This window comes from Podarcis gaigeae (assembly GCF_964106915.1).
Source record: "Podarcis gaigeae genome assembly, chromosome: Z".
Lineage (NCBI taxonomy): Eukaryota > Metazoa > Chordata > Lepidosauria > Squamata > Lacertidae > Podarcis > Podarcis gaigeae.
The window spans coordinates 28,043,952-28,071,238 of record NC_139691.1 but is presented as its reverse complement, the minus strand read 5'-3'; the positions used below and the strand labels follow the sequence as shown (position 1 = coordinate 28,071,238).

General features: G+C 41.2%; 1 protein-coding gene across 13 annotated transcripts in view; it reads right to left on the bottom strand.

The window, feature by feature from the left end:
* The window catches only part of TENM1 (teneurin transmembrane protein 1), a 383,082-nt gene that overhangs the window by 183,748 nt on the left and 172,047 nt on the right, over positions 1 to 27,287 (bottom strand). For 7 of the 13 annotated variants that reach the window (XM_083721963.1, XM_083721975.1, XM_083721972.1 and 4 more), the window contains exons 4-5: positions 17,934 to 18,174; positions 4,735 to 4,827 (exon numbers count right to left, since the gene is read on the bottom strand). In XM_083721963.1, the coding sequence (XP_083578089.1) occupies positions 4,735 to 4,827; positions 17,934 to 18,174 (334 nt within the window). Of the gene's footprint in view, positions 1 to 4,734; positions 4,828 to 9,098; positions 10,101 to 17,933; positions 18,175 to 27,287 lie in introns of those variants that run through there. The other 6 variants (XM_083721973.1, XM_083721974.1, XM_083721965.1 and 3 more) reach the window with 3 other exon arrangements.

The window sequence follows — 27,287 nt, the reverse complement described above, 5'->3', positions numbered from 1 at the left end:
ATGTGTTTTAAAACATAGGAATGAATTTTCACAAATAACAGATTTGGGGGCAAGTAGCATTTAAGAAACAGATGCCCCCAGCCTTCCCAGGTATGAAAAGGGGCAAAACATTAAGTGTTCCAATTGCATATGAAATTTTGTTGTGTTTTCCTGCAAAATTCTATTCAACACAGTTACAGCCTGATCCTAATCCTCTGGATGGTAAATGAACACATTCTGAGAGTGGGTTTGGACTTTTCACCAAAGTTCCTCCAGCTGCTAGCTTGGCATCTTCCACAGTTGGCTGCCAGGTCACTTGTTTGCAATGTCTTAAAGCCCTCTTAGAATGAAACACAGAGACCACAGCACATATGGTAAACTAATTTAATTTTAGACGCATGTATTTCACAATATACTGTAAGGAGTTACATAACGATTGCTATATATGTGTGTATGCATCTGTTTCTCTGACACATTACATGCACATACACATCCTACACATGCACACATACACAGGTACAGATAACAGGATAATGGAATCTTGAATGTCTAACCATGTGGAGATGCACTGATTGAAACAATTCATTCTTCCTTGGCCCAGATAAAACTCTGCTGTGGGTAATTCTAGAAACATGTGGGCAGATCCACATGAGGTGAAGCAGAGCCACAGTACAATGTTCCCAACACTGGTGTCAATGCTGCTTACTTGGACAGGATGGGGGCAAGGCTGGGGGCCATATGGATGCATCAACATGGGTGCTAACACATATCCGGCACCTATATTCGCATACAACCTTGCCACCCCCTGCTGTGATGTGCGTGCCTCAGAGGGTGCCTCTGTGGCTCCACCACCCATTATCCATGCTGCTACTGACAGCCATTTGTCACTACTCATTTGCCTAGATTTTGGAGCATGCCAGAATAACCTGATGCAATCAATGTTCATTTATAAAACATGTATACTATTAGCGCTGCCGCCACCACCACTCCCCAACAACCCTGCCTTTGACTGAGGAATCCACAAATGCAGTCAACCAGACTAGCAATAGCAAACGTGTCTTTGGAGAATCTGGTGAATGGTTGTCCCAGAACAAATCAAGAGATGGGACCTTATCTCTGACCTTGTGCTGTGCACTAAAGGTATTAAGAAGCAGTAGGAAGTCTCAGGGCAACATCACAAATGAAATCTGCTCCCCTGCTCCCCTCATCTTCAAATTTGTGCTGAGCCTCAGAGATGCTTGGAAGCAGCAAGAGGCTTCAGTGGTTCCAAGTAAAACCGAAGCTGAGCCTTAATGTGACCTCAAATTAGACTCTGTCCCAAGACCTCTGTACATGAGATGTGGAGGGTTGTTGGAGACCACAAAAAATAAATAAATGGCTCTCTCAAAAGTGTTGACAGAATTTATGGATTCATGCCAACGAGGGAAATACTTGAAGCTTCTCCCAGCACTTTATTTCTCTGCTAGGAAAAGCTTCACATATGCAATCTAATTGTGTCATGCTGCACTTAAAAGTCAAGAGCAGTGGGAGAAAAAGGTGTATAAAATTAAAAATATGTGTGTGTGCACATAAACACATACACGTTTTATATACAAATAATATAACAAATTAATTTGTCAGTATTTTTAAGCCCTAGGCAACAGCTATATATTATTTATGCTTATTGGTGTGTCCTTGGGATAATGGGATAATGGGGATAGCAATGGCAGGGGATCACACCCAAAAGTGCAACCTAGAGCATAATTTTCCCTTAGAATTTTAAAGGAGCAATAGTAAGAACCATAGCTCAGTGATAGAGGATCTGCTTTGCATCCAAAAGGTCCCAGGTTCAATCTTCGGCACCTCCATGTAAAGCTAGGTGAGACTCCCATCTGAAATCCAAGAGAGCCATTACCAGTGAGTGTAGAGAGGTGTGAGAAATCTCTGGCCCTCAGGATGCTGCTGAACCACAACTCCCCATAATTCCTTGGTAATTGGCCATGCTTACTGTGGCAGATGGGAACTGCAGTTCAAAAACATCTGGAGGGCCAAGGGTTCCCCCTACCTAGTATATACTGGGCTAGACTGATCAAAGGTCTGGTTTGGCACAAGGCTACTTAATAGCTCTAGCCCTGGGTTTCTTATATCTGAAGAGACTAGCATGTTCAGTATGCTTAACAGTAATAATTATATTCTGCTAGAAGCATCTGACCTGATCTGTTCTGTTGCTTAGCCAAAAGGAGTCTGTCCATAAATTGTTATTTACAACAGTCTTGCTGTTAAAGTTTTCTTCAGCTTATCTGTTTATGATTTAGTGAAGTTTGCCAAAGCATTTGCTTTCTGGAGTTAGCCTGTTTATTCAGCTGTTTCGGCTACCAATAAAAATAAAAAAAATCACTATACACATGTATATAGATAATCACAGGAGACTATATAGTGCTATCTCCTGGGGCTAAGAACATTAACCAAATTATATTACTATTTGATGAGCAGCAGATTAAAATGAAAAACTGTAACCAAAACATTTGAATATGCAATGGTGCCCAAAGCTTCCTGGCATATTTGTGTGTATCTCCTGATTTGGACAACATATTACACATTTTAATAACTAACTAATAAAATAACTAATTTTAATAACTCAATAACTGGCTAAAAACAAGGCAGTGAATGGACTGGTTTTAGGCTGACTTGACAGCCCAAATGCGTTAATGTTGACAAAGTACAATGCACTTTCTAAGTAAGAAGGGTTGATATTACCCTTCATTCTGCATATATTTATCTTTCATGTGGTGCCAGATTTGACATGTGGTGATGATGTGCCTATATTAATAAAGGAAATATTAAATGGGGGGGCAGTGTGTAATGCATCTGTTGGAGGTCAGTAACCTTTCTAGGCCCATGAGCATTTGGGGTCTTAAGTGAGTCTTATGACTATCACTAGCTCTAGGCACTTCAGAAGAATAAACATTGAAAGCCACAGAAAGCTGAAAGAGGAAGTGGGGAAGAGAGACACTTTTGCAGGTTCCTTCTTCAGCTCAATTTATTTTTCGGGGGGGGGGGAGAATGTATTTACCTATCTCATTGCCAAATAAGGTAAAGGTGGGAGGTTCAAAGGTTTCATGGGCATAAGACGATGGCCTCAAGGGTACCAGTGCTCTAGGTGCATCCATGTTTGGTTGGAGACCATGAGTTCATACTTCAGGTGTTTAGATTTGGGGGACAGGGGTGAATGGCGTTAATATTGCAAAAGATTCATTTATCCATATTTTTATCAATTGGCTCATAAGGCCAGGAAAAGATAAAGATACGGCTGGGCCAGGAAAAAACCCTGACATAGACATTGCATCAAATTTGTTTTTTGTTCCTTTTGAACATGGTAGCTAATCTGTGGGCCTCTAGTCTAGCCCCCTGCAGGAATCTCAGCTAAAGCATCCATCACAGATGACCATCCAACCTCTCCTTAAAAACTTCCAAAAGAGTCCATCACCTCTCAAGTGAGTCTATTCCACTGTCCAACATGCCAAGCCAAACCATGGGAGTTTACATGCTCATGCTAAGCACTGGGGCTTATGGAAGTTGGGAGTCTAACAACATCTGGGGACCACATGTTCCATGTTCCTGAGTTAATGTGACAAGTCATGTTTTTTAGAATGTGGCACCAAGACAGTGGCTGCAGATCATCACATCTTACATTGGAGCTTCCCTTATTCCCTTATTACTCAATGGAATAGGGGAAAGAACCATCATATAGCTTAGGGCCTCCGTAACAGTAAATGAGAAACATGTATTTGTAAGTTGCATTATTGTCCAATATTCCCAGATTGCACATCTAGATCTAGACCACCTTGCTGGTTTTTCAGAGCCCTTAGACTTCCAAAATCGGTCTATGTGTATTGGGCACATACAATCCAGAATTCTAGCCTAGAATAAAGTTTGGGGTTCTTAACACAGTCCTATTGGTTTCTTCCTTTGTAAAAATAAATATCTAAGGGATACATAGATGTTAATGGAAAGATTTATGATGGCTTCAGGGTTGGATAAAGAAAATTCTTAAGCATTGTGGCTCATTTACCTAAGATTTCTATCCCTACTGTTCAGGAATGGATGGGAGTGTCAACTTCAGTTTGTCATTTTTCCAGTGTTCGCTTCAATTTGTTGCATTTCCATATCAGTTTCAGATTATTATTAAAGTCCTCATGAAAATTCATCAGCATTTAAGTGTGTATTTTTATAAGCAACTGATTCTAATAGCATGCATTTTTGTAAGTTAGTCTTTACTAATATATGCATTTTTACAGACACTTTTGCCTATTATATACATTTCTGTATATCTTTTTTGGTTGGAGAACTGCTTCACAAAATTTGATAAAGTACAAATTTTGAAGGATAATTAAGGATATTTTTACAAACTACTGTTTCTAATATAATGCATTTTTGTAGGTTAATCTTTACTAATATATATTTTGAAGGATAATTAAGCTTTAGTCTGCATGTTGTTTCAAGAGGTGCAAATTATGTAGTTTCCATTTTAAAATGCAAAGCAAACTTCTTTCCCCTCCCCTACAATAGCTGAAAGTTGTTTACAAAATCACACAAAGTAGTCAGTGAGACCATGTGGTGAACTTTATCCCCAAACATGTTGCTACCAAACTGTAAATCTTTCCCCTCTGATTTGAATGCTCTTTCCTTTATCTTGTGGGCAGAAGTCCTAGGCCCTTTATGTATAAAGTAGCAAAATGCTATAGAGGGAAGGCTTTTGCAAAAAGAGGGTCTTACATTTCACTTGGCACGAGGGAAGAGACATGGTCCTCCTGATTTCTGGTGGAAGGCAATTCCACAGCCGAGGGCCAGCAAATCCCCCACTGACTTCTGTGGGATCAGGATCAGGACCACAATGTGGAATAAGGAAAAAGGATATAATAAATTCTTGTTGGTCTTTTTTTCCCATTCACATTATTCTTTTTTATTAAAAAATGCTTTAACAGTTTCTGGATAGAAAATGGCAAAACTGTTTTAATTCCCCATTTTCCTTTTAAACAGAAAACCTATTGGATTGTTGAACATTAACATGAATGGCTTGACATGCACAACACAGATTACTTTCTGCGATGCACAGCTCAGAGAGATCACTACAAAAGAGGCAACAAAATGGTAAACTCAAATCTGTTATTAAGGCTATCACAATAAATAGCTTGCAATAATTATGTTGATTCATTGCTGAATGGTAGTTCAAACACAAAAAAGAATAGTACTAAAATGACTTGAGAAAGCATGTCAATCTAGAATTAATTTTGATGGATATCTGTTAAAATATAGATTGTCAATGTGCAGTTAAGAAATTAAATATGTATGATTTCATATGTATTCTTTTTTAAGGAACTCTAAGATGACTATGAAACTGCATCTCCTAATTACTGGAAATAACCTATTAGAGAGCTCTTGGTTTATTATAGTGCAGATATTCTATTGTAAAGAAAATGTAAGCTATTCTCAAAATTTCTTAAACATATTGGTGTTGTAAGTTCTTTTGCTAGACCAGCCATGGCAAATGAAATATGTTAGGGCTTATCCACACTTCCTCTTGTGCTGCTGCTTTTCCCCGAGGAAAACCACTCTTTAGCACTCAATCGGAGCAAATGGCAAGAGCAGGTTTTCCCTGGGAAGGAGTGGGGCAAGGGGAAAACCGCTTGGACCTGTACCTAGAAAGCATGGGTCCAGCAAAAGAATTGCTCGGACCCATGCTTTCTAGGCACAGGACAAGTGGAAGTGTAGACAAGCCCTTGGAGCCCACCCATGCCAGGCAAAGATGACAACAGAATCCAGGAAAAGAGAAATAACATATTGTCACACGTACAAACCTTTTAACAAAACATAATTGACATAAAATCTCCATTAGGGAACAAGTACCACGTCAAAATATTGGTCTGTCTGGTTCAGTATTGTCCACATGGACCAGCAGCAACTTTCCAGGACTTTCAGACAAGGGATAGTCCCAACCCAACCTAGGGATGGAACCTGGGCTCTTCTGCATTCAAAGCACTCTACCACTGAGCTAAAGCTCTTCCCACAGATATCTGCCAACAAAATCTCATGCAACTGATTAATTTTTAACAGCAGCCTAAAACATAGAACTGATCTGGTCCCATTGGTTCTCATGAATGTGCCTTTCTGACTAAACAGAAATTCTGAAATCTACACATATAGCGACAAGCCTGTGGTTTAATAGCACAGTGAAATGGTGCTTCCATTTTTATTCTGTTTAAACTTGATAACAGCCTTGTTTACTTGGAAGGTAGTGGCCTTGCTTCTAGACATGCCTTTGTGCTGGATTACAACAAGGCGGAAACACATCTAAAATCGCCCAATGCATCTAAAAAAATGTCATGACACTTTTTATAACCTCCCACCCAAAAAAGAAAGGAAAAGTGGATTATGGATGCATAAGAAACACACAAAGTTACAAATGGACTCTTACATAGTATTGGCTAGCAGCATTAAAACAATGACAGTGTGGTGCAATGAGCAAAGATGCAGTGTGGTGTAGCGGTTAGAGTGTCAGACTATGTTCTTAGAGACAAGGGTTCAAATACCCACTCTTTCATAAAGCTCAGTGTGTATACACACAATGAGCCAAACCCGGAAGTGACCTGAAAAAATCATAAGGACATCGCTGAAACATCACTAAAAGGTGGAATGGGGGCGGAGTGGAGCAGGGTGTTTGCAGGTTTTTTCAATGGGTTTCAGTTATACGTGATTTCACCAATGTACATGGTGCCTCGGATCATAACCCCCACGTAAATGGCGCCTGCTTGTATATGTGATAAATAACTGAAGAAATAAATTTATGTGAAGTGACTGACAAATACATATAACTTTTACTTCATCCTGTTTTGTAGTCAAGACATTTGAATCTTTTTTCATATATATAAAAAAACCCACCACCATTTGGCAGTGAAAAATCAGTACAGGGGTTGTCAAACTGCACTTCTATTCCTCAATGTGCCTTTTCAAAATGTGATGTGCCACAAGTGAGGTTAGAATTATTATTTAATTAGACAGAAAATGGCATGTATAAGAGGCATGCCAGATATCAAGCCAAAAGGATTTGAAAAATGAAACAGCATTTCATTATTACTTTTTTGGGTTGTTGTTTCATTGTAATAAAGAAGATAAAAAAGAACACTGGAGAAACGACTCATTAACCAAGTGTCACGTTGGTCTGATAAGTGTCTTCGAATCTTCCAGTTCAGGAAATCTTTTCAAGTCTTCTGACTTATGCAGTTGTGTAGGTTGCCACATTTTCCACAGAGAGTAAGATGTACCCCCCACTCCACTCCACAGGTGGGGAGCCTGTGGCCCTCCAAATTCCATTGGACTCCAGCTCCCATCAGTCAGCATAGCCATTGGCCCAGGACTTAAAGAGTCCAACAATATCAGGAAGACTGCAAGTTCCCCATCACCAACCAGGGTACATATAATCCTTCAACAAGCTAAACACGCTTCAGGTGTTTTGAATTACAACTTTCAGAAGCCTCATCAAGCATAGACAAATGTCAGGAATGATGGTAGTTGTAGTCCACACCACCTGGAGGCACCAGGTTCACTCATATGAACTTGAATGATCTTGAGTGCTTTTCGCATTATCACAGACAATCCTGGGCAGCAAGACAGACAACAAAACTCAAAAGTTGCATTGATGAAGTTTTATTGTATGTTGGATTTGAATGCTGCTATTCTGCTCTGCTGTTTTCCTAAGTGTGATTGTACATAATTTTATATAATTATATTGATTCATGTTGGACGTCACCCCAATAGCTTTGCTGAAGGGCAGCCTATTGAAATAAGAAAACCTTATTTTAAAAATCAACAGTCCAAAAAGGTACTTGCTCAAGAAACAAAACAATAAAAGGAGCTGCACACCCACAAAAAGTGATCTGTTGGGGAGCAGACAACAACACTATAATGCTGCATCCCTATGATTAAGCATGGAAGCAATATCACACACACAAAATCAACACACAAATGGAAACCACATAGACAGAAAACCTATTCGCCTCCCCCCCAAATTCTATAAATACTGAAAGAATGCCAAACAAATCCAAGACACTTAAATCACATGATTCTACTCACACAGAAACAATGAGATGGTGTCTACATTGTGGTGGTGGCTGAATACATACAAGATTACACCTTTGTACTTCATATTAATTAAATGCTCCCCCTCCCCTGTTCTGTAGTCACAGTCATTAATGCCAGTTAGCATCCCCACTTCACCAATAAAGCCTGAGGAAAATCCATAGTTTAACTGCTCTAATTATAGGTACAGCAGGTTAATTAAGAAAGAAGGAAGTATACTCTGTGCATGTGAAAAAAATAATCAGAATCCCCCATTGGTAAAGATAGCAGCACCCTGGCAAAAATATGAGAAATCCACTCTACAGCAATTTGGAGCACGACTGTCCATGTGGCTGTCTCCGTTTTGTGGAACATGTTGAGATACAGCAAGCGCCCACAATTCATACTTTCAGAAACAAATGAAGTCATTTTGTTCTGAAAAGTGTTACCAACTGGATGTTTTTTTAAAGGTCTCAGCCTTGAATGTTTATTTGTAAAAAAATACATTGAGTTGTTGGTGTTGTAGTTGTTGTTGTTCGTATTATTTTACAACCAATTTTAGTTCATTTTATTGAATGATTCCTAATCACATGAAGATGTGTGTGAAAGGCATTCCAGTATCAAGAACAGCAGATGAAGGAATAACAAGGACTGTAGCTGACAGATGTGATCCAGAATCCCCTTGGCCTACTATGCCAGATGGATCTCCATAAAGACATGGGGCTTATTATAATTCTCAATGGAGAAAGCCTTGTTATGTGTTAGAATTTAGAGGAGCCTGTGGGAGGCAGGGGAAACCCAACCTAGCTAGGATGGGCCCAGCTTATCTAGCTATTATCTCGGGGGTCTCAGTATTCAGTCTTTTACTTATGATAGTTCCTTACTATTTAAGTGTTCTTAGTTGTGTTAGCTTAACAGAAAACAATGGAAGTATTCCACTCCATGTGGAGAAAACTTCCTTCTCCGACTTTGCCTGTGGCAGCTCATCTGAAATGGCGTGGAAACAAAGTGATACAGCTGGCTACCTGAAACTGATAGTGTTGAACTGTTAGCCAACATCTAGCCAGTAGCTTGAGGCACTCCTCCCCAGGGCCATAGTCATGAAGAGTTTTAAGTATGGAGGAGGGACTTCAGGCCTAAACTCCCTCTGTGAGTCTCCTAGTCTCTCCATCTTGCTCTTAGGCCTCTTCCTAGGCCGCAACTGATTTCCTGGTCATGCTTCTCACAGGCCTTGCTCTGAATCACATGCCTATCTGGAATGTGTCCTTGAAATGGAATGGAGCTCTTGCTTGTGTAAAGGTGTACAGAAATGTCTGCCTTTTGTGTAGCCTGGAATGTAGCCTACTACATTAAGTTTAGAGTGGCATTAATTTTTTCAACCATATTCTCTTGCCTCTGGCCCTGCCCACCATTAGAATGTCCTCCCGGAAGATTCCTCATGAGGCAAGGTAGCTCAAAAGGTTTCCACACCCTTGGTTCAAAGTCTCCTTGTTTTAAAAGCAGAACATTACTTTCTATGAACCTGGATGACTCCCAGGTTGAGCTGAGCTGGGTGGGAATCTGATCCAACAGATACAGTGGTACCTCGGGTTACAAATGCTTCAGGTTACAGATGCTTCGGTTACAGACTCCACTAACCCAGAAATATTACCTCAGGTTAAGAACTTTGCTTCAGGATGAGAACAGAAATCGTGTGCTGGCGGCATGGCAGCAGCGGGAGGTCCCATTAGCTAAAGTGGTGTCTCAGGTTAAGAACAGTTTCAGGTTAAGAATGGACCTCAAGAACGAATTAAGTTCGTAACCCGAGGTACCACTGTAATTGGCTGAATAGTTCCTGTTCATTAAGTCTTGCTCATTTAGAGAACAATTATATGTATATCTACTCAGAAAAAGGCCCATTCCGTTCAAAGGGCTTACTCCTTGCTAAGTGCATTTAAGACTGCAGCCTTAATCGTGACACAAATACAATGTAGGAGACAATAAACTTGTAGACTTGAAAATTGCTGCCAAGCGTCTGCTGTGAGACAGGTGAGGTAGCAAATATATCTTTGAGAGAAAGAAATGTTTATTTTGAGAGGCAGCAATATTAGAAGGCTTGCATTGGAGACCTCTGTCTGTTAGTAATAAAAAAATAAACAAAATTGTCACCGGGGTGTGGACAAAGTAGAATATTTCCCTTCCCCAAATCCCAGCACAAACAAAAATGAAAGCCTTCCCTGCACAAAGCACATGTCAGGTAGAAGAGTGCACTCTTTCTCCTGGGATACTAGTTTTCTGTGTGGATGGATATTTTTAGATGGAAGAACATTTAAATTGTTGAAGTCCAAGAAAAGGACTGCTGCTTGACAGTGCTGTAAAGCTGACCTTGGGATGGGTTGCAGCCTGATTAGGATGGCAAGATGAAAAAGGGACAGGGCTCCTGTACCTTTAATAGCAAGCTATACCTGATGAAATTCCAGTTCTATAAAACCCTTAAAGGTGTAGAAGCCATGTTCCCTTTTCATCTGACCACCATAGGCCCGACCTGCTGCCTGTTTACTCAGAGGCAAATCCTACTGATTTGTGCCCCATTCCACTCCATTTATTTGTCTACTCAAACTTTTTGGTTTAATTTTGTAGTCAGAAGTAACTCTTGCCATCTTCACTAGGAATTGTGCCCTTGTAAAAACGTTTAGGACTGCAACCTTACATTGCAGCCTTTGTTGCATAAAAGGAAGAATTTCATCAGGTGTTGTTTCCCATGCTACATCAGTAATTAAGTAATTAAGGCTGCAATCCTAACCTCATTTACCTAGGAATTAAATTCGACTGACTTCTGAATTGACACGGTTAGGATTCTGCTGTAATGCACCTATAGCTTATTCCCAAGTAAATTCACATAGGATTATAGCCTCAAATATTTTATCAAACTATTTGGGTGTAGGTTAATTGAACAGGAACTGATTTACAGTGATATGGATTTGTGGTGAAAATTAATTAAAACATTTTTATTTGAGGTGATTTGGAAATGGAATTAATTGGCTTGCCTTTTTGAAATTTACATGTTAGTAATTATTTCTAAATTTGAATATATACTTATAAATTAGCATGTGGCATTTTTAATGAAAATTGTGTTCTCGTTTATCTTCTTTTTCAGCGGTGCATGTCCCCTATTTCCGGGGATGCATAAGTGGCAACGCTGTTTCTTAAATAAACTTTTCTACTCCTGCGACTTTCTGGATCATGACTTGAAAGTACATTAGTCTATAACATGTTATATAACCTGCTTTCGCCTCTCAGTCCTGGCTGAGCTGCAGAAATACTCTGTATTCAATAAACAAAGCAAAACAAAGATAACCAGTGTGTATTTAAGCGACTTAAACAAACTTGAAATGAACAGAGAACAGGAAAGCATGCTCTGTTGAGTCGTTGAAGTTTTAAGGATCCTATAAAAACAATAAGCACATAGAGCTATGGCTGTCAAAGATAATGACAGTACAGACCCTGTAAATCATCAGTCCTGAACAATTAGAGCAAAGTGTCCATAAAAGCTGAGAATCATAATTTTTTTTTTGTGAGAGAAAAGGGAACAAGCCATGGGTTGGCAACATGTGTGAGTGATTTATCATGATGGAGAGGGAGACATAATGAATTCATCTAAGGTGAAAATAAGAAATTGCCTCTAAAAGGGGCCTCTTAACCTTTTTAATGTTATCCTAGCTCTGCTATCCTTTCCCACAAATTGCTGCCTCTCTTTCACCACTCTGAAAGCACTAGTTTTTAATAATAGGGTGCTGTTAGATTGTGCATGTAAACTAGGAATTTACCCTACTTTAAACTGGAGGTTATAATCCTAGATCCATTTTGGCCGGAAGAGTGGTATGATACTGCATTAAATGTATAACACAGATGGGGCCTGAGCGAAATTATGTGTAACTGAAAAAGCTTTGAGAGTCAGATGCAGACTTTGGCTTCTCTGCTTGTCCTGGCCAGCAAAGAACTCCAAAAACTCTCTGGCAACTACAGTTCTCCTCTGCCCTTGAGCACCTTCTTGCTCAGCAGTTCACCCCTAGTTCTGCTAAATTCTTACAGTGGTGATTCCCTGTTGGTTCCTTCTCAGTTTAGAAGAATATCACAGGACAAGCCCCAACGCTTTCTTCGCGGCCTACAGCTTCCTTCCCCTTCCTTCAGGTAAATGGTGAGAGTAGCACTCATCCAAGAAAGGAACACGAGCAAACCCCAAACTATTTCCATCGGGGAACAACTTTGTTGAGGCCTTATTTATTTATTTATTTATTTAAGCATTTCTGCACTGATGCTGCAGTAGTCTGAAAGGTTAGCAAAACTAAATTGCCAATGGCGGTGGGGCTAGATATCTCTATCGGCGAAGGGTTTCGAGATGCAGTGATCCTCGAACCCCTTCCAACCTACGCCCCATCCCAAGGGATGAGGGTAGGAAGAGCAAGGATTACACACCTCCGTCATTGATGCTGTGCAATGCCAGGCCCATAGGCAACAAAACCGCCACCATGTGTGACTTTTTTGTCTCGCAGGGGATTGACCTGGCTTGCGTGACGGAGACCTGGGTACGGGAAGGCGAAGTAGTCTCCCTACATGAGATAACACCCCCAGGTTTCTCTGTCCTCCATCAATCGCGGACTGTGGGTCGGGGGGGAGGAGTAGCGTTGTTATTCCGGGAGGATTGCTCTTTCAGAGCTCTGCCATCACTGGCGATCACCTGCATTGAATGTTTTGGTCTCGTGTGGGGCACCAAGGAGAGCTTGGCTGTCTGGCTGGTGTACCGACCACCCAGCACACCTGCAGCCACCCTGTCAGACCTGCTGGAGGTGGTGGCGGGCTGGGCCTTGGAGTTCCCAAACCTACTGGTTTTGGGAGACTTCAACGTCCATGCCGATGCTGCTCCCTCCTCACAGGCTCTGGACCTAGTGACTTCCATGGCAACACTAGGGCACTCCCAGTTTGTTTTGGGCCCCACTCATCAAGCAGGCCACACGCTGGATCTGATATTTGGTGCTGGCATAGATGGGATCATGCTCCCCGCTGTGGAAGTGCCATGGTCTGATCACTACGCTCTGAAAGCCAAGACTGACTTCCCGCTCCTCCCCGGCTCAGGTGGCGAACCTATTTGGGCTCGTCCGCAAAAACTGATGGATCCTGATAGATTCCGACAAGCCTTGCGGAACCCTGCTCCTCCTGGCGACTCATTAGATGACCTTGTTGAGGACTGGAATAACCGGCTCTTGGCAGCCATTGATGAGATCGCGCCTAAGCGCGCTCTGCGACCCCGTCGAAACCAGGCACCTTGGTTTACTGAGGAGCTCCGGAAAATGAAGCGGGATCTCAGACGGCTAGAGTGAGTATGGCGACGGACTTGTGACGGAGCCTCAAGAACATCTTATAGGATGCTTATGAAAGCCTATGAGATGGCTATGAAAGCTGCTAAGAAATTTTACTTTGCAGCTTCCATTGCATCCGCTAGCTCTCGCCCGGCACAACTTTTTAGAATAATTAGGTCAATAACATCCTTAGGAGGACAACCAAATTTAAGCATAAATTTGACCCACAGCTGTGAGGCATTCACGAGCATTTTTGCGGAGAAAGTCCTGTTGCTCTGCCGTGACCTCCCTGCCAATTTAGATACAGTGACTGAACTGGAGGCCCCTCGACTGACTTCAGGTCCAGTGTTAGACCATTTCGATCGGATACTCCCTACTCATGTGGATAGATTCCTCCAAGTTGGTAGGCCCACCACCTGCCTCCTTGATCTGTGCCGATCTTGGCTGATTAGGGAGTGTCCAGATGTTGCGCGGACCCCCCTGGTTGAAATTATCAATTTGTCCCTTGACAGGGGGACATTCCCAGGGGAACTGAAGGAAGCAGTGGTGTGTCCACTATTAAAGAAAACTTCATTAGATCCCTTAGACCTATCCAATTACCGCCCAGTTTCAAATATTCCATACCTGGGTAAGGTAATTGAGAGAGCGGTTGCTGAACAGCTTGGTAGGTTTCTGGAGGAAACATTGGCATTAGATCCATTTCAGTCCGGTTTCCGTCCTGGTTTTGGGATGGAGACGGCTCTGGTTGCCCTAACAGATGATCTCCGTAGACAACTGGATCGAGGCGGGTCAGGACTGCTGATCCTTTTAGATTTGTCAGCAGCCTTTGACATGGTCGATCATGATCTTCTGGACCACCGCCTCGCAAACGTGGGGATACAGGGCATAGCCCGTAACTTGTTGTGCTCTTTTATCTCTGGTCAGAGTGCGGCACTAGGGAGGGAAATGTCGTCGCGCCACTCCTTGGTGTGTGGAGTGCCGCAGGACGCAATTCTCTCCCCGATGCTTTTTAACATCTTTATGCGCCCCCTTGCCCAGATTATCCGGAGCTTTGGGCTGGGCTGTCACCAATATGCTGATGACACTCAGCTCTGTCTGCTGATGGCCACACCGACTCGGCCCCGAACACACTGACCAGATGCTTGGAAGCTGTGGCTGGATGGCTTCGTGGGAGCTGATTGAAACTAAATCCTTCGAAGACAGAGGTCCTATGGCTAGGTCGGGATGGCATGGGGATGAGGGACCAACTCCCTTCTCTTTCGGGGGCCCAATTAGTGCCATTGCCTTCCGTTAAGAGTTTGAGTGTAATCCTTGACGCCTCCCTTTCCATGGAGGCGCAAGTTACAGCAACAGCCAAGGCGACATTTTTCCACCTTCGCCGCATCAAGCAGTTGGTCCCTTACCTTTCCCGCCCCGACCTGGCCACAGTGATCCATGCGACAGTCATCTCCAGGCTTGACTACTGTAATTCGCTCTACGCGGGGCTGCCCTTGAAGCTGTCCCAGAAACTCCAGCGGGTACAGAATGCTGCAGCGAGGCTCCTCACGGGGTCTCTGCCATGGGAGCATATTCACCCAGTGCTTTTCAAGCTGCACTGGCTCCCGGTGGAGTACAGGGTCAGATTTAAGGTGCTGCTTTTGACCTTTAAAGCCCTTCACGGCCTAGGACCCTCATACCTACGGGACCGCCTCTCCCGGTATGCCCCACGGAGAGCCTCAAGGTCCATAAATAGCAACACCCTAGTGGTCCCGGGCCCTAAGGAAGTTAGATTAGCCTCATCCAGAGCCAGGGCCTTTTCAACTCTGGCTCCGGCCTGGTGGAACGCTCTGCCTCATGAGACCAGGGCCCTGCAGGATCTGATTTCTTTCCGCAGGGCCTGTAAGACAGTTGTTCCGCCTGGCCTTTGGCTTGAAGCCAATTTGATTCCCTCCCTCTCTTTCTTTTCTTTCTTTTCCTTCTCCTCCTGCGATGAGGCTACATTTTAATATTTTAATGTTCCATTATTTTAATGTTGTATTTTATTTTTGTTTTTAAGTTGCAATCATTCATCTTGTTTTTATTATTGCTTGTAAGCCGCTCTGAGCCCAACCTTGGCTGGGGAGGGCGGGGTATAAATAAAAAATTATTATATTATTATTATAATACAGTGGTACCTCGGGTTAAGTACTTAATTTGTTCCGGATGTCCGTACTTAACCTGAAACTGTTCTTAACCTGAAGCACCATTTTAGCTAATGAGGTCTCTCGCTGCTGCCGCACTACCGGAGCACAATTTCTGTTCTCATCCTGAAGCAAAGTTCTTACCTGAAGCAATATTTCTGGGGTAGCAGAGTCTGTAACCTGAAGTGTATGTAACCTGAAGCGTATGTAACCCGAGGTAGCACTACAACCTAACAACACAGAACATAATCAATACAATATTTACTGCATTTGCCTTAATATACGTAAAGGCAGAATATCCTCTTTTGAATTCAACCTTTTGAAATTGGGTGCACCTCCAACATAATGAATTCAAAAGAAGATATTCTGCCTTTATGTGGTAATTTGAGTACATGTTGTCCCTGACATTGCCTGTAAGTGCGTAATAAAAATATACTCGTACTAAGGCATCTAATCCCTCCACCCATTTTTCAAGCTGCACACTACCAGCTTTCCAACTACTTCCCCTTCCTTCAAAGCCACAAAAACAAAAAATGTATTGGGCATGGTGGGAAATTAAGAAAGTGGCTAGACTCACTTTGCCTGTGGCCATTGCAGCCAGGTAAGGCCCCTAACAGGGGAAATGACACATCAGAGGACACTTTGCACAGCTCACCCCCCCCCAAAAAAACCCCCACAATCCTGCAGCTGGTCCTGCTTAGATTGTAAGCACTTCAGAATAGGAACATGACCTTGGTCCAACCACTGTCCCTCAGCCTAACCTACTTAAGAGAGCTTTTTCCTGGACAAAATGCAAAGGGGGAGAACTATGCATGAGCTCCTTGCAAGATACATCTACAGTATATATTTACATATCATGTACAGATATGGCTGTTGATAATGATGACTGCGACAACAGTTTGATTTTCTTGTTAGAATCCCCAGAACTGAAGCATGAGGTAGAAATATAGGAAATAGGAATAAATATAACCATTTGTAGGAAGAATTGTCCAGTCCTGAAAGCTGTTACAAACCGCTGTGGTTTTAAGAATTAGAATGAGATTTTGAAGGATATAAGCACTCAACATGTGCATTCTGAATTATCTCTGGTTATTATAGGGGGAGATGAATTAATGCCTCTAAATCTACTTTGAGATTACAAATGTTCCAAATAAAATAAAATAAAAGAATCGGCTTAAACCTATTAGATAGATTTCAGTATTATTATACAAGAAAGATTTAGCACAGTGATACATCTGCCATCAAAATGCGTCTGGTTTGATTGTAAAAGAATTTTGTTTCCTTTCATGTAACTTTGAGAAAAGCGGGGGGGGGGGGGGAGCAATGCACTGGTGTTTCCTCTTCTGCCATCAGATCATTTGCTGGAAATAAACTGAGAAATAAGGCAGTTTTCTCTACAGTGGTGGAGAAGAAATGCCATATATAAAGTAGCCCCAGGCTACAGGGCTGTTTAAGCAGAGTCTGCACTGCCGTTCTTTGGAATAATATGATAGGTCATTTAGGGTAACTGTTATGGACAAATAACTGGTATCCACCATTATACCACTTTTCTCTGTAGTGTTCATAGTTCATTGGCTGGCCTAGGACCAGTTACCCCCCAGGGTTGTGGTGGTGAAGACAAACAGGCGGGGGCAGAGATAGAGATACAACTCTGTATGCTGCCTTAATCTCCTGAAAGAAAAGGTGTTACGGGAAAGAATGATTTTCCAGTGCATGAATTTCCCTTCCCTCTTCTCTTTGTCATTGCCAGAAGATGAGATTAAACACTTCTCTCTGTGTTTTTAAGCATCCCTATGACATCTTAACTCAAGTAACTGTGGTTGGTTTAAACTATGGCTTGATAACAAGCTAGGATTTAAAACCATGGTTTGATCCTGGATTATTCTCAGTAACAACCTAACTCAGTTCCCAGAATTTGCGCATCATAGGAAACTATGGTTTGTCAAAAAGTGACACTGGAAGCTTTGAAGCTTTTCTTTTGGCATGCAAAAAAGCGGGAGGGGATGCAAGAGCCTAAGGCTTATGTGAGTTCATTCATGATGCATTTCCCATTAAACCCAAATTGGTTGACTAGATGACAAAAAATTACATGTCAGTATATAAGAAAACCTACATTTAATACCTGATCCCCAATATTAAGCTACCTTTTCTTTGCTTTATTTAGTACATTTGAATCCTGTTCCACTACTTTTATTCAATAATGTTTGATTTATTTTTAGCATTTCTAACAAATATTTGATATTCTTTCTGCAAACTGCTTAGAGTTCTTTTCTGATTAAATGGCTTATAAATCCTGTTAAATGAATAGTTTCACATACACTTTATTTTTAGGTCATAGATATGTGCATTGTAGGTTTGTACCTACCTGGTTTCTAGTGGTATATTACTATTCAGGACCCAACTGTTATGGAGATGCACTGCGTCCTGCGTACTGGTTGGAGGGGGCGGAGCAGCTGGGCTAGGTTGGCTGCGGGTCGTCATTGATCTTCCCTGGAAAGAGTCAGCTGTTGAAAGCGGCTTCCTGCTGCAGGTACATGTGTGGGGCGGTGGTGGAGGTGGCGGCAGTGGTCTGAACGTGAACTGGTTTCGTGGGCTTCCTGGCATTTCTAAATGTGGAGAGACATCAAGGGGAGGGGGCAGAGAGAGAAACAAGAGAGCCGGTTATTATTTTGAGCAACAACAGAAGAATAAAGAGTTTCCATGCCTAATAGGATTACAGCATTTGTCATAGAGAAAGTTGCGATCAATCTGTCTTGGAAATGTAATTTTAACTTATGAGTTCACGAAATGCATGCATACAAAATGGAGAACATCCACTGATTTGAATCTGTATGAAATGCAGTCAATATAAAAGTTAGTGAAGTGACTTATGCAATTTCTCCTAGGCTTTCTATTTGGGTTTTTTTTTATGCGGGGGTGTTTTTTAATAAAGACGAAGAGTCATAGGCTGAGAGTGTGTTACAGCTCAGATGCCATGTGATTTCATCAACTGCATTTCGGAACATAACTATGAAAGGAACTGTAATGTTTTAGAAATAAATGTCTTTCTTTCAAAATCGAAACAGGAGAAACCATCCAATTCATCTATCACATTCATATAATTTAAACCATGGGTAGGCAAACTAAGGCCTGAGGGCCAGATCCGGCCCAATCGCCTTCTAAATCCAGCCTGCGGACGGTCCGGGAATCAGCGTGTTTTTACAAGAGTAGAATGTGTCCTTTTATTTAAACTGCATCTCTGGGTTATTTGTGGGGCAAAGAAATTCGTTCATTTCGCCCCCAAAAATATAGTCTGGCCCCGCACAAGATCTGAGGGACAGTGGACCAGCTCCCTGCTTAAAAAGTTTGCTGACACCTGAATTATAAACTCTTTCAGTAACTAGTAGTCTGTTCCATGGAATAAGGTCATAAACAGTTCTGAAATTGTGTTAGTCCAACTGTGGTGTCTAGCAAACATGCCTGCAAAGGAATCAACGGCTAAGAGAAAGGGATTGAGAAGGATATTCGCTGAAAAGTAAGTGAGTAACGAGGTAAGAGTTTCTTGTGCGAAACTACTGTGAATGGATTTCTGTTAAATAAGCCATGAATATTAATACATATATTTGGCCATGGGGTCACGAAGAGTCGGACACGACTAAACGACTAAACAACAACAACAAAATATTAGCAAAACTCAGTAATTAGTTTAACTTGAAGCATCCACAGCTACCTCAAAAGAAGTGTTGTTTTTATTTTTTATCATTATTCACTTCATTTCTATACCGCTTTATAGTTTTAAGAAAAAAATCTCAAAATGGTTTACAACCTACATTAAAACATCAAAGCAAGCAAGAACAAAGCATCACAGAAGAAAGTCAAACTTAAAATATACATTCAAGGCAACTAAGAGAAAATTTAAATCTTATCTCAAAGATTTCAAAACAAAACATTACAAAGGAGGTCAACTACAAAATCTATATAACATTTCAAAAGAAGACATTACTATAGGAAGTCAAATATAAAATGCACATTTAAAACAGCATAATTAGCAAGAGACTAAAGTATTCACAAGCACAGAACATATCAGCTGCTGTTACTGCCAATCCTGCCCATGGTGGTTCATGGCGGGCAGCAGCTATGGAAGCTCAGGCTCAATGACCTGGGTCTGCAATAAGGGACACCCAATATCGATCTTTGGCCTCTTCAACAACCTCAGCTTCTGTAGCTGGAGTCAATCATTGCCCTCAATCATTGCCAGGTGGTGAAAGGTCTGCAAAGTCTTCAAGGACTCACAGCCAAGGAAATAAAAAAAAATATTTAAGATACAAGTCTGAAAATCAAGGTGGGAGTTCACAAACTGATCTGTCTAAGAAGACTCCTAGAATGCTTCATGAGTCCCCCACTTGCTACCAAGTGTGGCTTTCCTCAGTTTATCAGCTCTTTTCCATTTATATTTTGTGAGACCAAAAGCTAAATGAACGGGGCAAGGCAAGAATAGTTAGTGCATAGCCCCAGGAAGTTGCTCAGAAGGAATGTGGTCCTCTGGTTGGGAAAAAGATGCTGCTCCTTAAATCTCTGCATTGGTTTCCTGAATCAAGCACAAATTCTTTACACTTAAAGTCTTCTATGGCCACTTCTCCCTTATGTCTCTGTTGATACATCCTGATACACCACTACCTGTGATCTGTGCTTCTCCTTTTCCAACATCCATCCTTAATCATCCAAAGCTCTTCTGATCCCTGAAATTACTCCACCTTCTCTCGCCTGCTGGTCAGCTTGCTTTGAACTGCCTCCCAGAAGACTTAAGTGATTCCACCTCTTTATTTTCTCTAAATTCCCCCCTAAACAGAAATACCCTTTCAGTGAAGTTTTTGGCACAATACCTATGCCTCACTAAAACCGGGTCCCCATCCACACTATACATTTAAAGCAGCACCATACCACTTTAATAATACTGAGAACTGTTATGGTGCTGAGAGGTGTTGAGATACCTGTATCCCCCACAGAGAGCAACATTTCCCAGAGCATCCTGGGAAGAGAGGTTAATTCTTAAACTAATCTGAGAACTGTAGCTCTCTGAGGGGAGTGACTAATTGTCATTGCAAGAACCACAGCCAAAATGTCATTGATGACTTGCAAGGCAAATATCAATACCATCAAATCCAATTATTTATTATCATTGATGTGCAACATAAATAGATGCAGCATGCTTTAATTCTGTTTTACTGTCATGTATGGAGATGGTGTCAATCCAAAAAATGCAAGCAAGATCCATCCAACTTTCATGACCAATCTATGGCAGGATTAAAGCAATACATTATTGCCATATGACAATTAGGAAGTAACTCTTTCTCTTCCCAATTTGATGTTCAGTTTCATTTTCACCCATCTCAATTACGTATCAAAAGCATTAGATGGAGAAATAGGGAATGGGTACAGCTCAGAAGAAAACTCTTTTGCTAAGTTAAAACCACTCATCCATCTAATTTGGATATAGGGGTTAAGATATATTGGAGAGAAGGGTCATATTTTAGCTGTACATTGCACAGCTAAATGTACACATTGCATAGTTGGGTGAATCCCTGGTACCTCCAGGTAGGGTTAGGAAACACGGCTATTTGAGACCCTGCTACACTATTGACATTTCAGCTACAATCCTGAGTCTGTGGTTTTAAACTCTGGTTATGTTTTGCTCCCTTACTCACCACATTGCTAATTCAACTCTGATTAGAGGACCCAGTTAACACTGGTGCATTGACTAGAAATTGACTAAGAAAACATGAAAGTTGATTGGATGCCGAAATTAAGAACATACAAAATCTTGAATACCAACAAACACTTTCTGCATGGGAAAAGGGCCATTATATTCACTCTCCCATCACTCCCAAGCTCATCTATGTGAATCTTCCAGAATGTGAAGTAAGGAATTTTAAGATGTCATTAAATATATATAGTTCTCTATAGTTAAAAAAAAAGACAAAAAGAAGAGGTTCTAATTAAAACATGTCTTAAAGATAAAAAGCCCTCAAAAGAATCAAAGTGGATATACTGTGTGCATCTCTGTAAGTGCATTCACCACATTCAAATTTTCAAATAAAATAAAATAGCTAGATTTATCTCCAGTGATTATGTTGGATGCAGGCACACATTACAATATACTATGGTTTACTGTGACAAAAATAAGGATAGACCCTCCCATTCCCGTTCTGCCTCTGGTTTGAATGTGACACCAAAGATGGAAGTAAAAGTTTCCAAATTCTTCCTTGCAGGGTGTGATTGTGGGAGTAAAGAAGGAGTACATGAATCTTACAAATGTACGTAGAGGAAACTAGGCTTGTTGCCATCACAATAATCTATGGCTTAGTGCAATGTCCAAATACAGGCATGATTTAGAACAGAGATGGGAGACTTGCGGCCCTCCAGATATTGTTGGACTCCCAACGCCCATTAGCCTCAGACAGCACAGCCAAGGGTCAGAGATGATGGGAGTTGTAGCCCAACATCATCTGCAGTGCTAGAGGTTCCCCATCCCTTAAGCACATTACTTTCTCTCAGCTATATTTAACAAGAGTCCTTTTCCCACACATATATTCCTAACCATGTCAGTTAAAATAAAAATAGTAGTCTCAAGGTTAAATGTTGTTTTTGTTGGTTTTTACTGGCAAATGGACTCAGATTAATTCCATCTCAGATAAATAGGGAGGTGAGACATCTCAACATCTCACCCTAAATTAATTAGTATGGGCTTTCGAAACATAAGCAGATATTTGATGGGAGGGAAAGTAATATAAAAATGAAGTTTTCAATGCTACAGAAAGTTTTGTCTTTTCAATTATCTATTAAAGATGGGTTTTTTCGTTTTGTTTTTTTTAAAAGACAACTACACAAGTGTGAAATGCAATTTGAGTCTTGTTGTAAAAGCCTAATAAAATACTATGGCATTCCCTAGCCACTGCTAATTGCAATTACGTAACAATTTCAAATGCTGTCCATGAACTGATTCCTGCCTTGCCTTAACTGCTTTGAGTTTGCACAACCGAATTCTGGATTTGACCTTTGTTGACATTGCTTGACTGGATTACACTGGATTTGAGGCTGCCTGTGTTGACCTGCCCTGAATAGCCTAGGCCTAACTATGCCTACTTCTCTTGTTAGCCATAGATGTCTGCTGAACATAACGAAGCCCAATGTTATGGCAATCTGCATACCCTCCAATATTTCCCAGGGATAACATTACAATACCCCTGTTTTCAACACCTCAGATCACTGCTTGGGCCTCCACCAACGCCATGCAAAAATTGTGAGTCTGGAGGAGCTTCTTACTAGAGCAGTTGGAGAAAGCAGCTCAATCAAGAACCACGTGTTTGAAAATACCATGCACTGCATCTAATTCAATATCATACAAAATTGTCACAGTTACAAATACATAAAGGAATTTCCCAGGGAAACATACTTTTGTCATATAAAGCCAGCCAAGAAAATATTTCTAACGAGTGCACATCTATTAAAAAGAATTCTCAAGGTGCTGTAATTATTATTCATTTCTAGAATTGTTTCACCATGAAGCTTTACGATTCTATGGGGATTTAATGTTTATGTATTGCGATGGTTGCGTTGACTATTAAAAAGCAATTTGGCTGACATTTTAGGTCTTTTGTTGCCAGTTTTAATTGGATTGTTCATCAAGCGTCAACTCCCCCGTTAACTGCAAAAACTACAGGCCAACATCAGTTTATAGTAATGTCTGTTTAATGATTTTATCTTGTCGGAATGCCAACTTCAAAGGAATATATTTATGCTTTGTTTCATATGAAGATCTATAATTAGATAATTGAAGACCAAATGCAATCATATAGTCAGAAGGGACCAAAGAGGTCCTTAGGTCCAACTCCCAATCCACAACTTAGTGCAGGTTCTACAATGCAAGATGCATCTGCAGCATCTGTTACGACACTCCAGCTTCACCCTGGGCCATGCACCAGGCTGGGAAGGGAGATATGGCCAAAACAAATTCTCCATTTGCCTGGCCACCCTTCCTGTTAGATCTCTTACTGCCACCAGGTAAAAGTGTTTGTTTTTCTACCAACCAGCCTTTCACCAACCAGTCTAGATTAAAGGTTTACAACAAAGAAATAGTTGTTTTTAGGGAAAGGGTTTAAGCATAAGAATAGCTGCATGCACACAGAGGCAATCCTCTGAATGGAGCAAAAGTACAGTAAAATAAAAGTAAGTTAAACACAAAGCTTTCCCTCTCTAGACACAATCCCAAAAGGTAATGATTCCACATCAGGCTTGCCATATCTTACACCCTCTAACTCAGTACATGAGATCGCACCTTCATCTGCTCATCTTCTGGTTCCCTAAAATACCTTCTGGTGTGTGCAAGTCCACAAATGCAAGGAAGGTAGATGGTCTTACAGTGGGACCTCGGGTTACATACGCTTCAGGTTACAGACTCAGCTAACCCAGAAATAGTGCTTCAGGTTAAGAACTTTGTTTCAGGATGAGAACAGAAATCATGCTCCAGCAGAGCAGCAGCAGCAGGAGGCCCCATTAGCTAAAGTGGTGCTTCAGGTTAAAAACAGTTTCAGGTTAAGAATGGACCTCTGGAACAAATTAAGTACTTAACCCCAGGTACCACTGTATTTTTCTCTTTCTTCAGTAGCAGACATTGTCTGCCTGCAACCTGAACTTTTCTCAATGAATTTTACTTGCTTCTAATTTGATGTATGGACCTCTAATGTTTAACAAATTAACCCCATAATCCCCAAAGAAACCTATGAGCAAGATTTACTGATAACAGTCCCTGTCCCTCACAGCATCCCGGCAAGTAGCTACTACTTAAATACATCCAGTGAGGCAGCCTCTTCCACTGTCAAACCACAACTGAACTTACTTATTACTTTTAATAGAATCTGCTTCCCTGGAATTTCTGCCCATTGGTTCTAGCCTTTCTCTTTAGAACAGCAGAGAACAAGGTTGCTTCATTTTCTGCATGGGAGCCATCTAGCTATTTGAAGACCGTTCCCATCAGGGCCCATGAGGAGCAGCCACCTCAGGCGGTGGTGCTCTGTGGGCATCCCAACACCTCTGGCAATGGAGAAGTGGCACTGATTTCCAGTGGGTAGGGGCATTGTCTCTTCAGCTTCCTAGGTAAGGGCAGTGCAGTGCAAATTCTCATTTCACATCAGGTGGGACACTCCATGCCTGATTCCCATGCCTTTCCCTAACCTTTTATCCACACCCAGATCATCCAAATATTCCCCACAGGACTTGGCTTGCAGACCTCTCACCGTAGTGATTCCTCTTCTTGTCTTGTATTTTGTCAGACTTCCAAAGCCATATATTCAGAGCTGCCTCAAGTTAATAATTATGTGTGGTGATAAATGCAACAGTGATGTTGCTTTTTAAATTTAGAAGCTGAAGCAGTACCTCTTAGAAGGTGTGGTACATTATTATAAAGATGGTGATACTTCTATCAAACAAGACCAGGCAGAAAGAACAAGAAGAGCTGTCTGGAAACCAAAGAACTCTCTTTCCATGGAGACCTATCAAAATCCTTACTTCTTTCAGACATGCTATAAAGATGACATTCAGATTGAAGTTTAGCAAGCTGGGTTACTGTAAAATATTATCAGGCTTTTAGTATGTTTTACTTTCTTTAAATCTATCTTTTTTCTGTATTTCTTTTTAAATCTGTATTCTACTTTTTAAAAAATCTATTTTTAATAATCCAAAATATGCACATTACTTTGCCTTGCCATTAACTTTATCCAACATTCAATATGCATATATAAGGTGCTAACCATTTAAATTTGTATAACCTTTGTATGCTAATCTGGACTAGCACCTAAAGCAGAGCTAACCCTCACAGTCAAACACACAGTCTTATGGCACACGCAACAACCTGTTTTTGAGCAGTAATCCTGATTTGATTGCACAAAGCTTTTGTGGATGTTACGACAACATAGTCTTTATTGAGCATCCAACCTGATTTGCTTGTGTGGTGTTTATGCATCTTCCTATAAAATATTCATTCACCCCACTTTTCAGAGTATTTCCCTGTTACTTTCCTAACTGCAAAAAGTCAGGTGGTTTTTTTAAGTGGTTTTGTTGTGATAGACTAACAGAGTGCTTTAATAAAATTTAATTATGCAAACCTAAAGTTCTGGTAAAATGCTGACAATCGAGAGGTGCCCTTAGACGTTGGAGAAGTGCCACAGCAGTGCAAATGAGGTCAGGATGCATCCATTTCTTTCCCTTAAGTGGAGAGCCAGAGTTCCAGCTGTCCCTTGTCACATATCTTGGCTTTTAGTCTCTTTAAAGATCCATTGAGCCAGTTATACTTTATGAATTATTTTTATGTGACATGCTGTTTCAGAATATAACGTGAAAGTGTCTTGAAAGAACTAAGTAACTGAAAATTGATAAAACTTCTAAGATGAAAGCTTTCCCTGTGTTATTCATCAGGAAATCAATTTTAATGACTTTCATCTCTCCCTATAAACCACATCTCCAAGATGTCCCGTTCTTCACCTGATGCTACAGTCTAGTCACTTAGGAAATATCAACTGGGTAAGTATTTTGTTTTGTTCTATAGAAGATTTCTACTTAATAGATCACTATCACAGTGCAGCATAAATACAAACAGACATTGTCTTCACTAGTGATTTTTCTCCCGTTAGCAAAAAGACAAACAACTCATTTTTACAGCACAGTGCATAGTTCTTTTTTAAAGCTTCAATTATATTATCTTTTCATATGAATTATAAATCTACAAAGCTGCTATACATGGAACACGCTTGGAAGGGAATACATGCTAACAGATTTTTTTTGCCCAGTCAGTAAGAGGGTTGGGGCAAAGAGCTTCCATAGAGCTCTGTTGGTTAGAGCATGCTGCCGATAACACCAACGTAGCAGGTTCAGTCCCCTTATGGGATGGTTACATATTCTTGCATTGCAGGGGGTTGGACTAAATGACCCTCAGGGACCCTTCCAGCTTTATGATTCTATAAAGTAGCATGGCTATTTTTATTTTTTAAAACCCATATATATCTACATAATTATTTAAGCAGTTCCTTCTGTGGTATGCATCAACAAAATAAATGGAGTACAGTGTGTTTGCTGACAACCCAGACAGTTCCACAAGAATGGATTTGGCATGAATAACTGTCAGAGCCCAGCAGGGTCAGAGGCAATGAAATAGTCCACAAAAGCTGGTCGCCAGGTTCTGGAGAGGGCAAACAAGGACCTGAAAGGCCAGAGATGAGTGGCTCAAACTAATGACAGTTCTTAAATAAAACCATAAGGGCCACTATTAGTCCCAATGTGGCAGCTAGACTGGTGACTGGGAGCAGCTGCCGAGACCACAGCTCTTGAAAGACCTACACTGGTTCCCAGTACATTTCCGAGCACAATTCAAAGTGTTGGTGCTTACCTTTAAAGCCCTAAACGGCCTCGGTCCAGTATACCTGAAGGAGCGTCTCCACCTCCATCGTTCTGCCCGGACACTGAGGTCCAGCGCCGAGGCCTTCTGGCGGTTCCCTCGCTGCGAGAAGCCAAGTTACAGGGAACCAGGCAGAGGGCCTTCTTGGGTGTGGCACCCGCCCTGTGGAACGCCCTCCCACCAGGTGTCAAAGAGAAAACAACTACAGTGGTACCTCAGGTTAAGTACTTAATTCGTTCCAGAAGTCCGTTCTTAACCTGAAACTGTTGTTAACCTGAAGCACCACTTTAGCTA